At 39.7% G+C, this 21,632-nt stretch overlaps 1 protein-coding gene across 1 annotated transcript in view; it reads right to left on the minus strand.

Annotated features, from left to right (window-relative positions):
• The window catches only part of LOC143359440 (uncharacterized), a 79,437-nt gene extending 58,946 nt beyond the window's left edge, over window positions 1-20,491 (minus strand). The window contains exons 1-3 of the mRNA XM_076797365.1: window positions 20,467-20,491; window positions 18,641-18,766; window positions 17,844-17,969 (exon numbers count right to left, since the gene is read on the minus strand). Coding sequence (XP_076653480.1) covers window positions 17,844-17,880 — 37 coding nt within the window. The 5' untranslated portion in view covers window positions 17,881-17,969; window positions 18,641-18,766; window positions 20,467-20,491. The remainder of the gene's footprint in view (window positions 1-17,843; window positions 17,970-18,640; window positions 18,767-20,466) is intronic.
• Window positions 20,492-21,632: the final 1,141 nt, after the last annotated feature.

The following is a 21,632-nucleotide window of genomic DNA, read 5'->3' on the forward strand; positions in this document are numbered from 1 at the left end:
AGAACCATAACCGTAACCGATATAAGCCAGAACCGTTGTCCTCATAACAGATAGTATTGAAACTTCGTACACTTATAGATCTCGTTCTCCTGTTCACGAATATGTACCATGTCACGTCCGGTGGTTCGACCGTCAATGAATAAACCCTCAGATAAAGAATTATTATGAACTATTATGCTGTGACGTGGCACATTTATCCACGTCCCTCCGATCAAAGATCGAAAGACCGGGCCGCCCTTTGGCAGCACCGCCGCGATAACGGCTGTCGTGATCGCTCTCCCTGGGCACATCCGAGATCCCAGATTGGAGATTAAGCGGCGTGCAGCGCGTGCCGTCACTTCATAAAATACATAAGGAAGAAATGTGGAATGAATTCTTGTCTCAACTCAGTACCATATTTAATAGCAAAGGCATCCTTTACTGGAAGAAATTCTTCAACCCACAAAAAACACCCTGGTACAGCGGATACGACCTGCCTAGAGATTTTATAGTCAGATTTGGAAGGATGAGAACCAACTACGTAAACACCCGAGAATCATTTGCGAGGTTTAAGGTGGTACCAGACTGGTTTAATGGGATAATTAATTATATAGCAATATGAGGGTATACAATTTCATATGTAATTAGTCATAGTCGTAAGAGGAATAATAGACGTAAGACGAATAATATCCGGCTATGTGACGTTAAGGTAACGTTGGTACCTGAATTTGTCAACAAGGCACAATGCCTGTTACGTATTATTACTATTATGTTTCATTTTCTGTTTGCTCGTCGATAGGCCAGTTCCGGCCTAAAGCGTAATTAAATAAAAAATTGGGAAGGGAGCGTACGGAGTGGAAGTCAGCCAATCAGGGCGAAGCCATCATAAACCCCCTAGTTTCTAAAGGGTTGCGCCAGCCGAGGTCCGAGGACCTACAGCTAGCCGCGGTATGCTCCTCGCGGGCCCGAAGGAAAACTCACTATTTTCATAAAACCTCCACGGGCACACCTAGCATTCCCGAAAAAGTGCGCCTCGAGCGCAAGGAACGGTAGGGGAAATCGAGCCCAAGGAAGATACCTGATTGGAACTCTGTCAAAATGGCAATGGGAAAGGGCTACTGCATGTGCAACGATATATCGCCGTTCGGGATTAAAAGGATTGTACATGTATTTGGCCAAATATCAGTCACATGATGCAGAGATCGATGGGGTCCCCGTCGATGATTGGAAGGATTCGCGGCATGTTGCTGCGCCTCGCGTTGACGTGGTTCTGGATGCGCGCCAATTCCCCAGCCATCTTCGCTACTCCTCTTTGAATCCAGCATGTAGTCATGAAGATCCCGTAAACGAATCCGTTCGGTGGTGTAGTGCGGTAGTGACGAAAGCGTTTTATATTATTTTATATTATAATTGTTAAGCAATCATAATATTATTGACAATGTGTGGTGGTGCAATTGAAAACAGTATTAAGCAAACGTCTGTTGGTGCGTTACGTTTGTTTAATCTTTCCATTTTAAGTTTTCTAAATTTCTGCATTTTCGACAGAGTCGGTAATTGAGAATCGTGGACAAAAAAATGTATTACATGCCATGCCTACATACGTGCATCGGAAAAAAAAATCCAAGTCGTGTGAATACGATAATCGAAAGATGGCGCATTCCGACAAATTGTTCTTTTCCACAGTTTACTGCTGGAGGGAGTCGAACAACTGTATTGTGAAGGCATCCTTTTATGCTTTTCCTGGAAGTGATGAGAAGTTCATATACAACATAGACACTGAACTATCTTCAATTGGAGACTATCTTTCCCGAGGGTTCAAGTTTGTGGGGCAGGGCAGCCATGCCATTCTACCTGAAACTAGACTCAAAGTGGACGTAGATGCGTTCTTTAAAGGCAAAATCAGAGCCTTCGCGATGCGCAAAAATCCGAAGCAGCGTTGCGAATGAATATCGTAAATGCACAGAAAGGCGATAGAGTAATTCGCCTGTGTAATGTATTGACTTTTGACGAATCTAATGGAGAAGTTGAGTTTGGCGGGACAACCTTCCAGCGCAGATCTCGAATAGCGCGTTCAATACCGACGAATTCCGGAGATTTGGACGTGACAAAGGCAGCAAAGAAGGTCGCCGATCCAACGCAAAAGAAGAGCGAACTCAAGGTGCGAGCAGAGCAGTAACCGGAAGAGAAAACGAAAGTCGACAAAGTCACAAGATCAAGGAAGATAACGGAGAAGATCGATACATTGGCCACCAACAATCCCACTCTAGAGAGCTTGCAAAAGTTATCAGATGGTGGAGTTTGGGCGGAAGAGAACGAAGATGAAAGTCAGGGAGTGGGAGAGCTTGATGAATTGTTGAATAGCGCAAAGATTCAAGATTTGCGACTAGTGGAAGATAGATCCGAGTATGATACCACTGACACCAGCAGCGAGAATGAAGGTCGCCCCAAACAAGACGGGCAAGATGCCGAAGTTGTTTGGGCGGCCAGATTCAAGAACACGGGCTAGAAATTTGCCGGTCGGGAATTGGTCTTCGTGCTCGAAATCTTTCCGGCGTCGCCCCGACGCACAGTGGGCGAAAAGCCCGAAAAAGCGGCCAAAACCTAAAAAGATGAACTTCCTCCTAGGAGTTTGTAACTCTAGGGTTGGGTACAGTGACGATATGACCACTTAATGCCAGCAAGGAAAAAGGTAAAAAGTTTATGGTACGGTTCAGTAGTCAGTTCAAAGTTAGCCTTCGTTTGATGAGCATTTGTCGCGCGCATTAGTAAGAAATTGAACGCCCCCTTCTAAAGTGCATAACTTTCAAAATAGTGCATCAATTTCAATTCTACAAAATGGATGCTGTTCCTGGAAGTAAGTAGAATGTTTATATGTTTTTGTTTCTCCAAAATTGTTAGTCATCACGTAACACGATGGCAATATTCTTTGGAGAACGTAGAAGGTAAAACTTGATGCGCGCATTGTAGAAACGTAGACATAAGTTAAAAGTTCCACCTAGTACCACCAAAATTCCTTTGCTGACGTGTTGCTAATACATTTATCTTCGAAATTTTACAAAAACCAGCTGCCGAAAGCTGCCCGATTGCTTGAACGAGGGTAAATATTGTTTCTTTTCTATGGATTTTGAAAATGTGATTATACTACTTTCAGTATGCTTTCTTTATAGTCATTGTGAATTGAATAGATATCTGCAGTCTTATTTTCCCAGTATCCTCAGTTGTTGAAAAAGTCCATTTATAAAAGAATTACAAATTGTCACAATTGTAGATGTTTTGCGCTTTTACAGCAGCCGCTACTCGGCTGTTTTCGGATGGATCTCTGTAGGCTCTCTTAAGTAAAAAGACAAATTGCTACCTTAAACTTGAGCGCGTCAGAAACGTGGTTCGCAGGTAGTCGCGCGTCAGAAACGTGGTTCGCAGGTAGTCGCGCGGCAGGAACGTGGTTCGCAGGTAGTCGCGCGGCAGGAACGTGGTTCGCAGGTAGTCGCGCGGGAGGTAATGCGACAATAATATTTTGGGGTACTCCGAGTTATAAAAACTTCCTAAAAACAGTTGAGGCCTGATCCTTCATACCTTTAAATATTTTCGGCGGTAGGTCAAGCATTCAGGAACCGCGCAATATATTTTGCCGGTTTAACATGATTCTAAAAAAAAACTTCCATGCCAAAAGCAACCAACCAATCGCCACCGCAGTGGAAGAAAACAGCCTCAAGTTAATCAAGTTAATTTTCAAGTTATTGCAATCGATTCACTTAATTTCAGGATCTTGCGACCGAGAAGTTCGATTCACGAGAAAGGAAATATTTATGATGATGAAAAAATATCTAAATAGCAACTTCAGCATCATAATAGAAAATCTGGAAAAGCAGCTGTTCGAGAAGTGTGGATATTCCATAAATATTGATGCAGAAATGAAGTCAGCCTTGAAAATATTGTTCAGCAAGATGAAATTAAAATGGCAAAGCACGAATAGAACGCAAGAACATTTTTTCCATAAATTTGAAGACTGGTTGAACGTTTCAATTGCTTTTCGCATACCTGTGGCCACTCCACGAATTATTGAAAAGAATACAGGCGGTCGTCCTTGTAAACCGTTTACGTCAACTAGCGTAAGGACGAAACGAAGAAGGACGGAGAACCTTCGTGAAAATTTCACGCTGGACACATTGGCCTACGCCACACAAATGAGTCTTCGTGCTGCAGGTAATTTAAATGCTGCGAAATTTGTTCAAGATATAACTTCTGCGAGCCCGACCAAAGCTGCAAAGTATCGAAGAGCAATAGAAACACATTGCGAAACAACGTTGTCCGGTGATGCTGCTCTTTCTATTTTGATCGAGAATAAATTATCAAAAAGCCAGTATGTAGGAATAAGAGAATCAAATCAAGAAAATAATTGCTGTTTGTATCCGCCATATGGAACAGTATTTCAAGCGAAACAACAATGTTACCCAACCAAAATGGATATTATCATTACCGAATGTAGAGCGGAAGTAAAATTACAGTCTTTATTAGACCACACTATTAAACGTATTTTGAAATACCAAAATAGTGTTATAAAAAGTTTGAGTGCAGAAGAAGTAAGCCATATGAGTTTAATTTGTAAGTGGGGCTGTGACGGAAGTTCTGGACAAAGTGTCTACAAGCAAAAATTCACCGATGAAAGTAAATTCGATGGTGACATCTTCCTAACGACACTCGCGCCACTGCAGCTGTTAACAAGTAACCAGCCACCTAAAGCAGAAATTGTAGTGTGGAAAAATCCACGACCTTCATCACCACGATTTTGCAGACCAATAAAGATTGAGTTCCTGCACGAAAATACAGATGCAACAGTACGTGAAATGGAATATATTGAGGAGCAAATAAAGGCACTTGTTCCCTTCACTACAGTTGTAGATGGAAAAGAAATTTCTATTTCATACAAATTGGCAATGACGATGGTAGATGGTAAAATTTGTAATGCTGTAACATCCACAACATCTACACAGCGTTGTTATTTATGTGGAGCGACATCGAAAGAATTTAATAAAATTGACATGATGATAAAAAAAGAAGTCAATGAAGAGTATTTGCATTTTGGACTCTCTACGTTACATGCATGGATTCGCTTCTTCGAATGCTGCTTACATGTATCATATAGGCTGGACATAAAAAAATGGCAGATGCGCACCAAGAAAGATAAAGAAATAATGGAAAACCGTAAAGCCATTATACAGAAAGGTTTTCGTTCACAACTGGGGCTAGTCGTGGATTGCCCAAAGCCTGGATACGGAAGTTCCAATGACGGCAATACGGCTCGGCGATTTTTTCATAACCCGGAAGTATCTGCGACCATAACAGGACTTGACGAAAAATTAATAAAGCGATTTCACGTTATTTTGCAAGTCGTCTCAAGTGGTCACAAAATAGATATATCAAAATTTAAAGAATATACAATAGAAACTGCTAGGACATTTGTCGAATTATATCCTTGGTATTATATGCCGACTTCGATGCACAAACTTTTAATTCACGGACCACAAATAATTACGTCCTCTTTGCTGCCAATCGGTCAAATGTCAGAGGAAGCACAAGAGGCCTCACATAAACACGTCAAAAGGATTCGAGAAGATTTCTCGCGGAAATCTTCACGCACCAAGACCATGGAGGATGTATTCTTGAGACTTATGGTGACGTCAGATCCATATATTTCAAGTATAAGGAAACTGCCGAAAAAGAAAATGAAGAGTTTGTCTCCGGAAGCACTAAAAATGTTGCTTTCGCCATTTGTACCTTATAACGAAAGGCAAACGGTTGCACAAGAAGAAAATGGTTCCGAAGAAGGATCTGATATCGAAGACGATTCGGATGAATAAATATTATGTACATAATTTACAATTATACTAATTGTTGATATACAAAGTGCAATTTTGTTTGTCATTTATACATTTTTACCTATCAACCACTCAAAACACATTTAATGCGGACTGTTGTTTAAATTTTAATCGGCCATTTTGTTTTTTGGAATTTCAACTTCATATTCGTAATCAGCGACCCCAAAGACCCCAAATAGATCATTTTCCAAGCAGACCCGCCCATTTTTTAATGTACATGTCCGCCATATTGGATCCGCCATTTTGTTTTTTGGAATTTCAACTTCATATTCGTAATCAGCGACCCCAAAGACCCCAAATAGATCATTTTCCAAGCAGACCCGCCCATTTTTTAATGTACATGTCCGCCATATTGGATCCGCCATTTTGTTTTTTGGAATTTCAACTTCATATTCGTAATCAGCGACCCCAAAGACCCCAAATAGATCATTTTCCAAGCAGACCCGCCCATTTTTAATGTACATGTCCGCCATATTGGATCCGCCATTTTGTTTTTTGGAATTTCAATTTCATATTCGTAATCAGCGACCCCGAAAACCCCAAATAGATCATTTTCCAAGCAGACCCGCCCATTTTTAATGTACATGTCCGCCATATTGGATCCGCCATTTTGTTTTTTGGAATTTCAATTTCATATTCGTAATCAGCGACCCCGAAAACCCCCGAGTACGAATTTTTGAGTGCATTAAAGTACGTTTAGAGGTTTTGGCCGCTTTTTCGGGCTTTTCGCCCACTGTGCGACGCGCCGTTGGGTACTTGAGGTCCCGTTGGGGCTCGCGCCCCTATTCGCCATGGATTTCCGAGCTGAACGGACGTGCCTACATATAGTTTTCATTTCTCTATTCCCTCCCTCGGCGGTCCTGTGATCATTCTACCACAAGATATATCGTGGCGGCGCGTGGGCAGCCGATAACAAGATTCCTACGACTCCTCTGGGGAATCTGGCCCACAGGGACACTAAAATCCCGGTCGAGAGCACTCTCATTTCCTCTCTGCCGGTACATGGTCAGCCACTGGGACATTTACCATAGTACTTAAGTACCACTGGTTCAAAAATAGATAGACGGGAAAGGATGCGCATGGCAATCGCTAGAGACCCAGTTCTCAAGAACATGCGTTCTCCTGAACAGATCAATGATTTAATGGACAAGTACGCGATAGATAAAGCAACCGACCGAGATTTGGGATTAGTACTTTTGTCTCGCATGGGCTTCGAACCCACCGTCGCTCAGATGATCATGGACATCAGATTGAGCGATGAGGGGATCATGAGGAAGAGATCATTGATAGGATATCTCCGATAGTTTCTTTAGACGTTGTAGCCATGAATTTCATGTCAATATATGGAATGGCGTTATCCACCATAGTACTTAAGTTAGGGTATATTGATCACTTGCGTAGGTGTTTGTTTTGTCATAGAGAACGCTTCAAGCTGTTCAATTTTTAATTAAAAAAGTCATGAATTATAATTTAATACATCAATTGACATAACGCTTCACAAATTACATATTTCTTGTATAAGTTTAAATACATGCCATGTAATTTCAGAATACATTTAATACAATCGTGAATGTCCTTCACAGTTAAAGAAATATAATTTAACCGTGAAGCTTAATGTAACCATTTACATATAAAATGCTACCTTTACCAACATCTCTGGTCTCAGAACAATAAGAATACGTTCACGCAAGAGGTACTTATCAAATTTCTTTAAATAAGCAAAACCTCGAGCTGGACTCGGAGGAAAAATTAGAAGAGGAGTTTAAACTCCTCTTCAAAACTGGAAAGAAAAACTGTGAAGTCACCAACTGGGTGGCCGAGGTGTCTCCGGAAACCCGGAAAATCCTGCCAAGCAGGAACCGGGTTTTCATCGGATTCAACGCACATGGAGTGAAAGATTTTATAGCTGCGAGTCGATGCTACAAATGCCAGTCATTTGGGCACGTCTCAAAGCCTTGTAAGGCACGAACTGACACGTGCGGGCATTGAGGGAAAGACGGGCATACATATAATGTATGCCCAACAAAACAAGAGAAACCTACCTGCATAAATTAGCAAGTCAATAGTGTGGCAAGTGTCAATAAATTGGCAAGTAATAGAGCGAGTCAAACCGACTCAGGGGCGATACAGTCAAACCGACTGCGTTCCTTCGTCTCGTGATATCCTCAAACTGAGGAAGTGTCGTATAAACCGCACGACACGGGTCCATAAAGTCCTACGAGCGGCAATCATCGGCCGTAGCGATTAATCAAATAATAACTCCAACGAGACGAGGGAAACTGCATCGGTCTCGAGTCGTATTCTCCACAAAAGGAAGTTAATTCTCTTGCTCGTTTCGGGATATCTCCGTGCGGAGCTTCGCGATACGGTAATCAGAGTAAGTACGGTTAACGTCTTTCCACCGATACCGGATAGTCTCCGAACCCACTGACTAGTGACGACGGAGGCGATCCTCAGGGTCGGGTGTCTGACCGACGCCTTGTACGTGTCGTCATTCGGGCACTTTTCCTGCGTGAGCAGCGAGTGCTCGTATGCTACGACGACTCACGTTCGTCCGGGAAATTCGCGATACGGTAATACGATTAAAGTATAAGAAAGGGACCCAGACGTGGAGCCAGGATAGGGCTCGGGCAACTGCCTATGCGAAGGCACGATTCTACGAAGTCGCGATCGATTAGGCGCGAATTGCGAACATCATTAATCTCGCAACCGTCGTATTGCGGTTACTGTACATATAAAGAATAACAGAATATATCTTACTTCTACCTCCAACATCGTCTCCGAATGATTCAAAGTTAGTTTGAACCTCTCCGTCTTCCAGTGCCTGGAGGCACGAACCTTATCTTACTAGGGTTGTAACCGTCCCTATCTATCTATCGGAAGCTCAACATTGATACGATTTCTCTCACGTGCCTTCTTCGTGTGGAGGCGACAGCGTGCGCGTGGGAAGACACGGCAGGAACACGAAGAAGCAGAATAAAAACGGTTACAAGGCAAGTACGGCTACCATACCGTCGCCGCAACCTGCTAGAGACCGAGCGCTAGCTAAGCTGGTAACTCCGCCACCTCGTGGCCCCCGCTGGTAACGCTCCTGGGTCGGCGTAAGCTGATTCGGTAGCGGCTAAGCGAGTTACTTCCCGTATGGGACGGTCTACCCTTGTGATGATCCTTAAGTGGTGAACGAGGGGTTTTCCCTAGTCCCGTCCACAACACCTACGGACCCACCCTTCGTAGCGATGGAGTTAGGAAGTTTAGGCCAGGCATCTGGTCGACTTTTCCGGTATGGGGGAATACCCCGAGGTACGGAACTCCCCTCGCGGGGAGTGGTCAATACTACATGGGAGGCTAGATGAAGAAAGCGATGGACGAGCCGCCGCGAAATGAGGTATTCTTGTCTTGGCCGTAGTTGGGAATAGCCCGTGTAACTACTGCGTGAAAAATAGTGACGGAATGCCGAGAGACAGCCGTCTGAGCCGAGATTCCTACCATATAGCCGCTGCCAGCACGTTGTTGCCGTTGGTAAGTGCCAGTTGAATCCGCAATGAAAATTTAAAATATGTGTCTTGTACATCTATGTTAGTGATAGACACATTGAAAATAAACCCCGTAAACACACTCCGAGACAAATTGGACAATTAGATTTCATTAGCCAATTCGCCACCAACATTCAACATATGTTTCGCGAATACGTTGTCCAGAACCGCAACGGTGGATAAGGGCACTGATTTCGATGAGATAGCGACAGACCAGGCAAGTTGACTCAAAGTTGCAGACGCATATTACCAACAACGTCAGTCTGAAGCTAAAAAACAGACGACCCACGATTATACCATCACTACATAGGCACCAACGAGATATTTAAAAAGACTGCCAGCCTTACGGGAGAATATGTCGCTCGAAAAATACTGTAAGGATATTGGCGCCACTAGCGCAAATTCCCTAGACTCGCGTCTAGTGTTAGTCTCGACGAGGTTGGCACCTCCGACCTCGAGCGATGGAAGCCGAGAGGAACACAATCTAGCTCTCTCGACTGCCAACAGCCGATCCAGTTTTGAATGCTCGATCGGCCATCTTTACATTTTGTTAAATATACAGTGTTACGGTTACACCCACGTATGCCATTTATTTCCTGACGTTCCTAAAACGTGAAGCAGAGTAGGCTGCTGTTAGTACTGCGTTATTCCGCGGCATTAAAACCTACAATACGGTGGTTTCTACCGCCCTCTAGGATAGATTTTGGCTGGAGTAAGAAACAGAAGGCCAACGACGGTATCTCGTCGGTGCAGAAGGCCACTAAGGAAATTCTCATCGGTGAGAAGGTGAATCATCACGGAACCATATCGATTATCAAATGTTACATTCTCCGACGAACGTATTTGAATTAAATAGATTTTTTTTTAGTGTTGCTTTTTAAGATTTAAAATATTGAAAGTAAAACTAATATCAAGGCCAAAAAATTCGTAAAAATACTTTCCGTAAGAAATTATTAAAGCATAATTTTAGGAAAATCAATTTCTACTTTAGTACCTTAATTTGTAATTTAAAAATGTTTCATGAACAAGCATTATTTCCTTACAATTTTTTTATAGATAATTGTTCCAAGGATCGATCTGTGGGAACAGAAATATGTTGAAAACCAGAGTAGCGTTTATTTAACGTACTATTCCGAATAGTATAGAGTTTGAGAGGGAATCACGTGGATGAATTAATATAATATAAAATAATATAATTGTAGAAACAAAGATCTCCGTTCGTCCGCCGGCTCGCGATTCTCGTTCGCGCGTACTCTCTCGCAATCGTGCACACCTCGCGACGTTCTCGTTCTCTCTAGCGCTCGCGAGTGACCAGCATTTCGTGCTTACTGTGACATTAATCGCCAAATAAAGTGCAGTTCAATCCTATCTCTCTTGCTCTCTCTCTCTCTCTCTCTCTCTCTCTCTCTCTCTCTCTCTCTCTCTCTCTCTCTCTCAACCTCTCATTGATCCGTTCCCGTGGATTTCTTTGCGCGCTCAACTCTGAGTGGTCCCGGCATCAGGCTGTTCCGACCGTCGGTCGTCGCCGAAACAGCTTCCTTTACCAACATCTCTGGTCTCAGAACAATAAGAATATGTTCACGCAATCGGTACTTGTCAAATTTCTTTTCGACTGCTAATGCATCACTCACTGTCGTGAAATAAGCATGAATGTACCTAACTCCAGAGTATGGTACTCGCTTGATGCCTGTTACTGCGATCGTATGATAATCATTAAAAAGAGTTAATATCTCTTTTAGCTCTACACTGGGATCGATATTGGCTATAATCACTTCTTGAGCTGGAATAATAGTTTTTTTATTTCTGTAGACCAAGGAAGGAATTTCATCTTCGTTAAATGTACTCTCCATTGTCCTTGTAGTCTGGTCAGCAATTTCAGAGCTGATCGAAATTTCAGACCTTCTTTTGTCCATCTGTACTATCTTCGTTGACGTTAATCCAATAGAGGTGTCACAATCACTGTCTATTTTACTGACCACATTATCATAGCCCGATTGCTTCTGAATTGCTTCTTCAGAATTGGAGAGATTGATTAGTTTTGTTTTCCCAGGTTTCCATTTATTATTGGTATGTTTCTTGATCTTAGGTTTGTTGTTAATTTTGTTTTTATGTGGTAATATCTTAATGCTCTTATGACCCTTGAAGCCATTTAGGCAATTTATGGTGTCTTCTAAATGTTTATATCCTATAAAATATAAACCAAATTGACCACCTGAACCCTGTATAGTTGCAGGGCCATAAACGGAAAACATTTTCTTGAGTTCGTCTTCACTTATCCCGTTAAAATTCGGGAAATGTATGACATATGAATCATTTCTTCTATCGTAGCAATGTTCGTAATTCATATTTGTATAAGACTTTTCACTGGGATCGATATTGGCTATAATCACCTCTTGAGCTGGAATAATGGTTTTTTTATTTCTGTAGACCAAGGAAGGAATTTCATCTTCGTTAAATGTACTCTCCATTGTCTTTGTAGTCTGGTCAGCAATTTCAGAGCTGATCGAAATTTCAGACCTTCTTTTGTTCATCTGTAACATCTTCAGCTGTTGTGGCAAACTTGACGTTGATCCAACAGAGGTGTCACAATCACTGTCTATTTTGCTGACCACATTATCATAACCCGATTGCTTCTGAATTGCTTCTTCAGAATTGGAGAGATTGATTAGTCCTGTTTTCCCAGGATTCCGTTTATTATTGGTATCATTCTTGTATATATGGAAATTGAAACTGACATAGAAAATAAAAATAAAATCAAAAAAATTCCAATCAGGCTATATCCAGAAAATCATAAGGGACCAGCATTACTAGAAATAAAACTTGATTCAGCAAACATGAAGGACAGAAAAAGAAAAAATTTAATGGAAATTTGAAAAGGGACTGTCCCGGGGGGTTTGAAAACCCCTTTCAGTTGAAAACCATAAAGTTGGTTTTCTCTAGTGAAAGATCGAGTCCTATTTGACTTTAACGTTAGACTTCAAACGTCACGCTTCAGAATTAATAGCAATTTCCAAGGCAATTTACTGCGCTGGACGCGCATACGCAAAACACCCGTCCAATATCCCATCGTTGAACTCGCCAGCAGTGATGGGATTTCATCCCATGTAGGGGAAAAGTCACATAAAATATTATTGAAACATATTTGTGTGATCATTCACCGGTAAAAATCAGGAGGTATAACCACAAATTAAAATGGATGACTTGCAATTATTTCCAACTGAGACCATTACTCTGGAAACATTATTACAAATGATACAGCCAAGAAATAAGGAGCAATATCGGATGGTCGACAGCTCAGAAGTGAGTTATATGTTTGGGGATATAGAAATCTTCACCAAAGGGAATATGATATCACCAGAGTCATGCTTACAACTAAATACATTGTCACCATCCAATTTTAAGTTACCAGAAGAATATAAGAAACTCAAAATTCCTAGTTTCAGGGCAACAAATGTTCTTAACATCAAGACAAATCTACTAGAGGATTTATTCTCAATGATGATGCACAATCAGGACTTAATAGACGAAGGTATAGAGAACTTACACGATTGGTTATGTTTGTTTTTAGTCTATGGAAATGATTTCTTTGCAATTATAAGTAAATGCACCGAGAACCCCGACGAAGGAGTACAGATTAAAGACGACATTAAAGAAGATTATACATTAAAGGTAGTAAATAAACCGGACTTAAAAAATTTAGACGATTTTGATGCTAGGGCTACATGCCATTTATTGCTTATATCAATGTTCAAGACTTTCCACACGACTGAAGCTATTGGAACAGAACAAAGAAAAGCCTATATGGCCAATCGACGTAGAGCTGTATTGGCAGCAATGAATGTACCACAGGGTGTATTCCTTGTGTCAGATAATTTGATGACCCTTTATGCACCCACCCTTCAATTGGCCCCTCGGTTAAAAAGAGTATTATTCAAGTTCTGCTTTCAATACCAGAACAAGTTCTGCTTTCAATACCAGAACAAGTTCTGCTTTCAATACCAGAACAAGTTGTTCTTGTTACCAGAACAAGGCCGCTGCCCTTATATTATTAAGCGAGACTGCAATGACAGGCATTACAGCAATGATTCAATCCATACATGGAGAACCTCTAACTGAAGCACATAAAGAACGTACCATTTGGGAGGAAGTTGGAGAACTTATGGACAGAGTTGATATTAGGATTGGGTATTTAAATAATCGACTTCACTGGAGAATTCTTACTATAGCTGTTTTATTAAACAGCGCGGAAGGACGATGTATCCAGTTCGGCTAACGGACTCGAAGTGAAGAAAAGAAAAAGCATGGGCGAAAGAGAAATCTTTCGTCCACTTGAAATAAGGGAAAAACCCAGGCCTGCATCGTTTATTGCCCTGGCCCTCGGGTACGACAAATACCAGGCCTATGGGCCCGATGACATCTGGTCTGTTATTCTAAGATAGAGAAAGCTACAGTGTTTCTCATGGACAACGTAATTCATTTTTGCTCTTTTGGCAGTTGCATTATTATTGCTAATAATCCAACAGTTGACAAGATAAGATCGAAAATGGGCAATCCTATATGGCCGTATTATCGCGTTTCGTACCCGATATTAGGAATTATAGGGGCAGAAGTTTCAACGCAATCGGTGTTGGACTAACGGCCAAATGCTGTGACCATGACGATTGTACTGTTATGCCGTGAAGAAAGAAGGATGGGATTCTCTCGAGAAATAGCCCTTGTCTTCTTGATAACCTGAAGTTTTTATTGAGTAGGCCACACACACGCCAACAGATTACTTACAAGAAACTCCGCCGTTCCTAGTCCAGTCAAATAGGTGAATCAGCCGGGCAAAAAGGGCGAAGATAAGGTTGGAGGATGATGCGGAATAACAGTACTGTGTACACTGCCGTTTTGGGGGATCGTTCCATTTTACAGGCACGCTTTCTTCATTATTCATTACATTTTCTGTTAGCAATTTTGTGTACTATGCTCTGAATTTCTGTGGATCCTTTGTACAGTACTGAATTGTACTGTAAACAGTAAGATTACATTGAAAGTAAAAGAATGTTGTTATCAATATTCTTTACACTCATTGTAGCGTGTAGGAATGAAGCATTTAACATTCAGTCCAGTTATGGTAAAATTTCTGTGTACTATGCTCTGGACGGCACTGAACACATTTATTCCATGGCGATATAGACTATCGCTGGGATCAATTACTTTTTTAATCAAATCAAAAAACAATTTCCCCTTAAGAGTCGATGATGAGCGGGGAGATTCTCGTAACGGAGGCCTCCATCGAGGCAGTCGTGTTTTGTGATAAAGTCGACTGTCGAATACGAAGATTCTGAAGACATCTTTTGATGTTTCTAAGAAGGGCAGGATCAATAGAAGAGGCAAGACCTCAATGGGTCAACAATCCGTTAAATTTCGCATAAACCCGATGAACACACTCCGAGACAAAATGGACAATTAGATTTCATTAGCCAATTCGCCACCAACATTCAACATATTTCCGGACGCTACGATGTGGTCGCGAATACGTTCTCCAGAACTGTGTCACGTCCGGTGGTTCGACCGCTCAAGAATCAAACGAATAAAACTTCGGCCAAAGAATTATTATGAACTATTGTTGAAACCTTATATAGAAAAATTAGAAGATTAAATCAACATCCTATTGAAACAAAGAACTGTCCATCCTATAAAAGGGAACCAATATAACAAAGATCAATCATTCTGTCATAGAGCTCGGTCCAGTTCATTCCGTTACAAAGTTTTGGTATATTAAAGTTTTGAAAGTTTGTCACGCAGTAAAACAACAGTTCTGTTTTAAATAAATCACGGGTTTCTAGCGTAAAGTGCGGTGAAGTGCTTTTTAATTAAAAAGGGTGCCCAGTGACCCTCCTACAAGCACAGCGACTCCGACTTTCCGACTTGCGAGCGAATTGAAATACCAGCGCCTTAACTTGCGAGGAATCCACAAAAGCGGCGACTCGGTAAATTAACATTATTGTAATAAAGCGAAATATTTGTAAGCTATCTGGTTTATGCACTAACTACATATAATCTCTATTTGTAAAATCATATTTAAAATATCTGATTCAGCACATAATTTTGAATAAATCAATAATTTTGTTGTTTTTTGAAAATAAGAATACAAGTTATTTAAATAATCCTCAATTTCCCGAACCGTAGCCGGTGTATGCAGGTAGGTTCGAAACTGCGTCCTATCCTCTTAAAATCGTAATTCATCCCACTTGGGACGTAACACTATCAAAGCTTGCAAAGGAGTATCTTTGTGTTATGGCAACATTTGTTCCTTCCGAAAGAGTATTCTCAAAGACTGGCGAAATAATTAGTAAAAAAAAGGAAATAGATTAAAAGACAATATAGTGAATAAAATATTGCTTCTTAATATGTACAAAATAAATCCTTTATTATGTCTATTTCGTATATTTTCGTTTTATCTACGTTTTTTTCTTGCCGAAATGTTCCAGTATTTCCACTCGCGGCATTTCTATACTCATGTCAGGTCGGAACTCACAGTCAAATTTAAATCGAGATATTTGAAGGAATCATTTGGCAATCGATACATATAGTATAGAAACAACTTATAGTGATCATGAATAAATTACTTCTGTGAATTTGATTGCAAAGTTCAAGAACATTGACCCCTTCGACTCGATAATTTCATAGGGTGGATAATAAAAATTCCCTTGTAGGTATTAACGAAAAAACCCTCGCCGCCCTAAAGAACAAATTCGGTCATTCAAAATAGGCAGAATTTTTCATCAATATAATAGACAGTTTTTTTCGAGTATCTCGGAAAATAAAGAGACCGCCGCACAGTGCGGACAAATGGCCTGTTTTCGGGCACTTCTCGTAATTTGGTTATTAATGTATATATTAATATATATATATGGCACTAAAACTCAAGGAACGTAAAGAATATATTTCGCAGAAGTTATAAGGGAATAGCAATCCCTAAGACCCGTATCCATTAAATTCCAAATTCAAGAAAACAAGATCTATTCAAATAAAACATTGATAAAGAAATAATGAGAAAATACCTGCAAAATTACTTCTTAACCGTTGAAAACACTGAAAATAAATAATAACATGTATTCAACGGCAGATTGTAAAGTTTTCAAGCTTGTACACGCGGTAAGGAAAATAAATTGTAGGGACAACTTGAGAATAAATGAAGGGATCGTTTGCGGTGCAATTAGAAATTGTCTCTACCTGAAATACTTGCACTTGTGAAAACTTCATTCAACGTTTATGAACTCAATGAATACATATATAGAATCAACTTATAGTGATCATGAATAAATTACTTCTGTGAATTTGATTGCAAAGTTCAAGAACATTGACCCCTTCGACTCGATAATTTCATAGGGTGGATAATAAAAATTCCCTTGTAGGTATTAACGAAAAAACCCTCCCCGCCCTAAAGAACAAATTCGGTCATTCAAAATAGGCAGAATTTTTCATCAATATAATAGACAGTTTTTTTCGAGTATCTCGGAAAATAAAGAGACCGCCGCACAGTGCGGACAAATGGCCTGTTTTCGGGCACTTCTCGTAATTTGGTTATTAATGTATATATTAATATATATATATATGGCACTAAAACTCAAGGAACGTAAAGAATATATTTCGCAGAAGTTATAAGGGAATAGCAATCCCTAAGACCCGTATCCATTAAATTCCAAATTCAAGAAAACAAGATCTATTCAAATAAAACATTGATAAAGAAATAATGAGAAAATACCTGCAAAATTACTTCTTAACCGTTGAAAACACTGAAAATAAATAATAACATGTATTCAACGGCAGATTGTAAAGTTTTCAAGCTTGTACACGCGGTAAGGAAAATAAATTGTAGGGACAACTTGAGAATAAATGAAGGGATCGTTTGCGGTGCAATTAGAAATTGTCTCTACCTGAAATACTTGCACTTGTGAAAACTTCATTCAACGTTTATGAACTCAATGAATACATATATAGAAACAACTTATAGTGATCATGAATAAATTACTTCTGTGAATTTGATTGCAAAGTGAAAAAACATTGACCACTTCGACTCGATAATTTCATAGGGTGGATAATAAAAATGCCCTTGTGGATTTTAAGAAAGAACCCTCTCCTGCCCTAAAGAACAAATTCGGTCATTCGAAATAAGCAGAATTTTTCATAAAAATAGACAGTTTTTTTCTAATATCTCGGAAAATAAAGAGACCGCCGCACAGTGTGGACAAATGGCCTGTTTTCGGGCACTTCTCGCAATTTGGTTATTAATGTATATATTAATGTATATATATGAGGCGCTAAAACTCAAGGAAACGTTAAGAATATATTTCACAGAAGTCATAAAGAAATACCAATCCCTAAAACACATATCCCATAAATTCCAAATTCAAGAAAACAAGATCTATTCAAATAAAACATTGATAAAGAAATAATGAGAAAATACCTGCAAAATTACTTCTTAACCGTTGAAAACGAAACATGAGCCCCTGGGGTGACCGAGGAACCACTCCGTGAGGTAAAGAGCGAACCAGCACTGCATCCGTTGGCGAGCCTCACCCACTTGAAAACACTGAAAATAAATAATAACATGTATTCAACGGCAGATTGTAAAGTTTTCAAGCTTGTACACGCGGTAAGGAAACTAAATTGTAGGGACAACTTGAGAATAAATGAAGGGATCGTTTGCGGTGCAATTAGAAATTGTCTCTACCTGAAATACTTGCACTTGTGAAAACTTCATTCAACGTTTATGAACTCAATGAATACATATATAGAAACAACTTATAGTGATCATGAATAAATTACTTCTGTGAATTTGATTGCAAAGTGAAAAAACATTGACCACTTCGACTCAATAATTTCATAGGGTGGATAATAAAAATGCCCTTGTGGATTTTAAGAAAGAACCCTCCCCTGCCCTAAAGAACAAATTCGGTCATTCGAAATAAGCAGAATTTTTCATAAAAATAGACAGTTTTTTTCTAATATCTCGGAAAATAAAGAGACCGCCGCACAGTGTGGACAAATGGCCTGTTTTCGGGCACTTCTCGCAATTTGGTTATTAATGTATATATTAATGTATATATATAAGGCCCTAAAACTCAAGGAAACGTTAAGAATATATTTCACAGAAGTCATAAAGAAATACCAATCCCTAAAACACATATCCCATAAATTCCAAATTCAAGAAAACAAGATCTATTCAAATAAAACATTGATAAAGAAATAATGAGAAAATACCTGCAAAATTACTTCTTAACCGTTGAAAACGAAACATGAGCCCCTGGGGTGACGGAGTAACCACTCCTTGAGGTAAAGAGCGAACCAGGACTGCATCCGTTGGCGAGCCTCACCCACTTGAAAACACTGAAAATAAATAATAACATGTATTCAACGGCAGATTGTAAAGTTTTCAAGCTTGTACACGCGGTAAGGAAAATAAATTGTAGGGACAACTTGAGAATAAATGAAGGGATCGTTTGCGGTGCAATTAGAAATTGTCTCTACCTGAAATACTTGCACTTGTGAAAACTTCACTGACGCGAGGGAGAGATGGTCAGTCAATGGTATGCGATCGACACTCGCTCGCGAACGTGGATACAGGGCAGTCGACGGTACACCGACCAATAAAGACGTATACCAGCGAACACGGCCTCGATCATTACACCCGACACCCACATTTACCAATATAATTAATAAATTTAACAAAGAATTTATTTTTAAAAACTTTCAATTTAAAACGAAATTAATAATAAATGAACTATATGCAAAATTAGTAATAAGAGACTTAAGCAAATTGTAATAGTAGTAAACAAAATTAGCAAACTTAACAAAGCGCTATTCGCTATAAACAATTTCGATCTATCCTTACATTCTTATTACTTTTCCAATGGGTGTAAAACATATATTAAAAACAAATTAAGAATACATAAAAATGATTGATATATAATTTTTACAAAATTGTATTATGCATAAAAATGATTATTATATGATTATTCATGTCAATTTTCATCCTAATATAAATTTTTTGCAAAAGAAATATATTTTATATGGTGATATACACTAACATTGAATTTTGCACAGTAAATTTTGAATCTAACTCAAGCCTAATTCAAACCTACCTCGAAAACTAATCCAAATGTAGTCCAAACCAAACCCGATAATACGTACTTACACCCGGCACGTCGAGAAATGGCGTTCGTTAGTAGCGCGACCATTGCAAATGGCTGCTCTGGGTGGCTACCGTGACTACGTGCCGGAAAGTTAAAAACGAGGTAGGTCGAAACAAAAAAACGCGAAGTCCGCGACGCGACTTTCAGGGGAAAACAACCGAAGAAATCGATCGCCGCGACGCACTTCGTTGTGACAACGGCCGCCGAAGGGCACAAACACCGTAATAAATCTGTAGAAATAGTCGAACGATCGTACCATGCTGACACATACGCACCCCTCGGCCGTACACATACAAGCAAAATTCAATGTAGTAGTGACTCCAGTTTTTCGCGAATATTTCATAAATTAATGCTGAACAGCGGTTATATGTATAGGAGAAAGTTCAGAATATTGAGTTTTACAGTATATTTAAATTTTATCAAAATCGGTGTGGCGCGGGGGCATCTCCTGGGCACTCGGGTAGCCGGGTAAATAAGATATATTAAATAAATAAGATGACATTTGCGCCAAAAACGACAACATTTCGTGTGCAGCATGTAAAAAAGGAATAGAATAATCTATGTCATATTTCGAAAAGAGCGGTTGGGGGTGGGGGTGTACAAAAGTCTTATTAACCCTTAGCACTCGAATGGTGACTGTAATGCACCACTAAAAATTGCTGTATCATTATTCAAAATATTTTTTACATTATCAAATTTGTTTGTATTTAATAAATTACTAAACATTCGGTGTTGTACGAGTAAGTTGCACTATTTTCGTATGTATAACATGAAAAAAAATATATAGGAGGGCAATATTCTAGGTCGAAAGACATGTTTCATTTTGGAATTAAAATAGCTTCGAGTGCAAAGGGTTAAACAACATTTTTATATAAAACTTCAAAAGTTACATACCTTCATCGCGTAGATCAGATTCGACGGTTCGACGGCTTAGGCAAGACTAACTCGCAAGCTCCGTCGCCCGGATAACCTGACTACTACAGTGGGGGGATTTTCGTCGGGGTTTTTGCGCATGCGCGTCCGGCGCAGTAATGTATCTATATTGTGACGACAGTAGTGGGGTACTATATTGGCAGGAAAACCGGAAGTGCCCAGGACGAGACGACGAAACAAGCGTGTTACATATTTTTGATAAATTATTATTACCATTTGATTGGCATACACATGTTATACATTCATTTTTCATAATCGAATCATTTTGCGAAATTATACGGGATGACTAAAGTACCCCATTTTAGCCAAAATTGTACTTTACTCATGCTACAATCGTCGCGCCTGCGTCAACAAATCCGATCAATATCCCATCACTAGACCAACAAGGAAGCGAATCTTCCACCAATATCTCCTTCTTTTTCCTTCATACGATCATGTCCCTGCGCAGACCAGGACCTTACAGAAGTGGCCCCTTACCTAGACGGATTGCAATTTCCAGGAAGACCGTCCTGGACCCAGATTTAATTGAATATTTGTGTTTTAATGTTTTGATGGTCGCTGATTACGAAATTGAACGCAAAATTTAAAAAAACAAAATGGCAGATCCAATATGGCGAACGTGTACGTTAAAAAATTGTTCGTTCTGTTAAAAAATTAGTATTCTAAGGTTTCCGGGATCGCCGGTTACAGATCTGCACTCAAAATAAAAAAAAATGGCGGTCGTGTATTTGAAAAAATTATTTGATTTCCGCAAAAATTTGAAATATAATGTTTTGAGGTCTCTGATTGTGGACGTAAATTTTGAAATTAAAAAATATTACTGATTCAAATTTTTTTAATCACAAGGAATACTTTCCTTGTAAAACGAATTTCGGTATCGTACGATGCTGAAAAATTACATTTAAAAAACATAAGTCGTGTCTCTGAGAGTAAAACTGTCGCGATTTACTCTCGAGAGAAAAATTCGTCAGTGTTTTATTTTGCAAGATAGGAATAGCACTCTCCGATAGCATTGGCGAGCTCAAACGGCCACGCACCCTTGAGGGGGCCGGCATGGTTTGAAATCCATATACGTATGCAAGGGTTAAAATCTAGACAAACTGCCGCTTCAATATTGCAATGAGCAG

This window comes from Halictus rubicundus, chromosome 12 (genome assembly GCF_050948215.1).
Source record: "Halictus rubicundus isolate RS-2024b chromosome 12, iyHalRubi1_principal, whole genome shotgun sequence".
In the NCBI taxonomy this organism is placed as follows: Eukaryota; Metazoa; Arthropoda; class Insecta; order Hymenoptera; family Halictidae; genus Halictus; species Halictus rubicundus.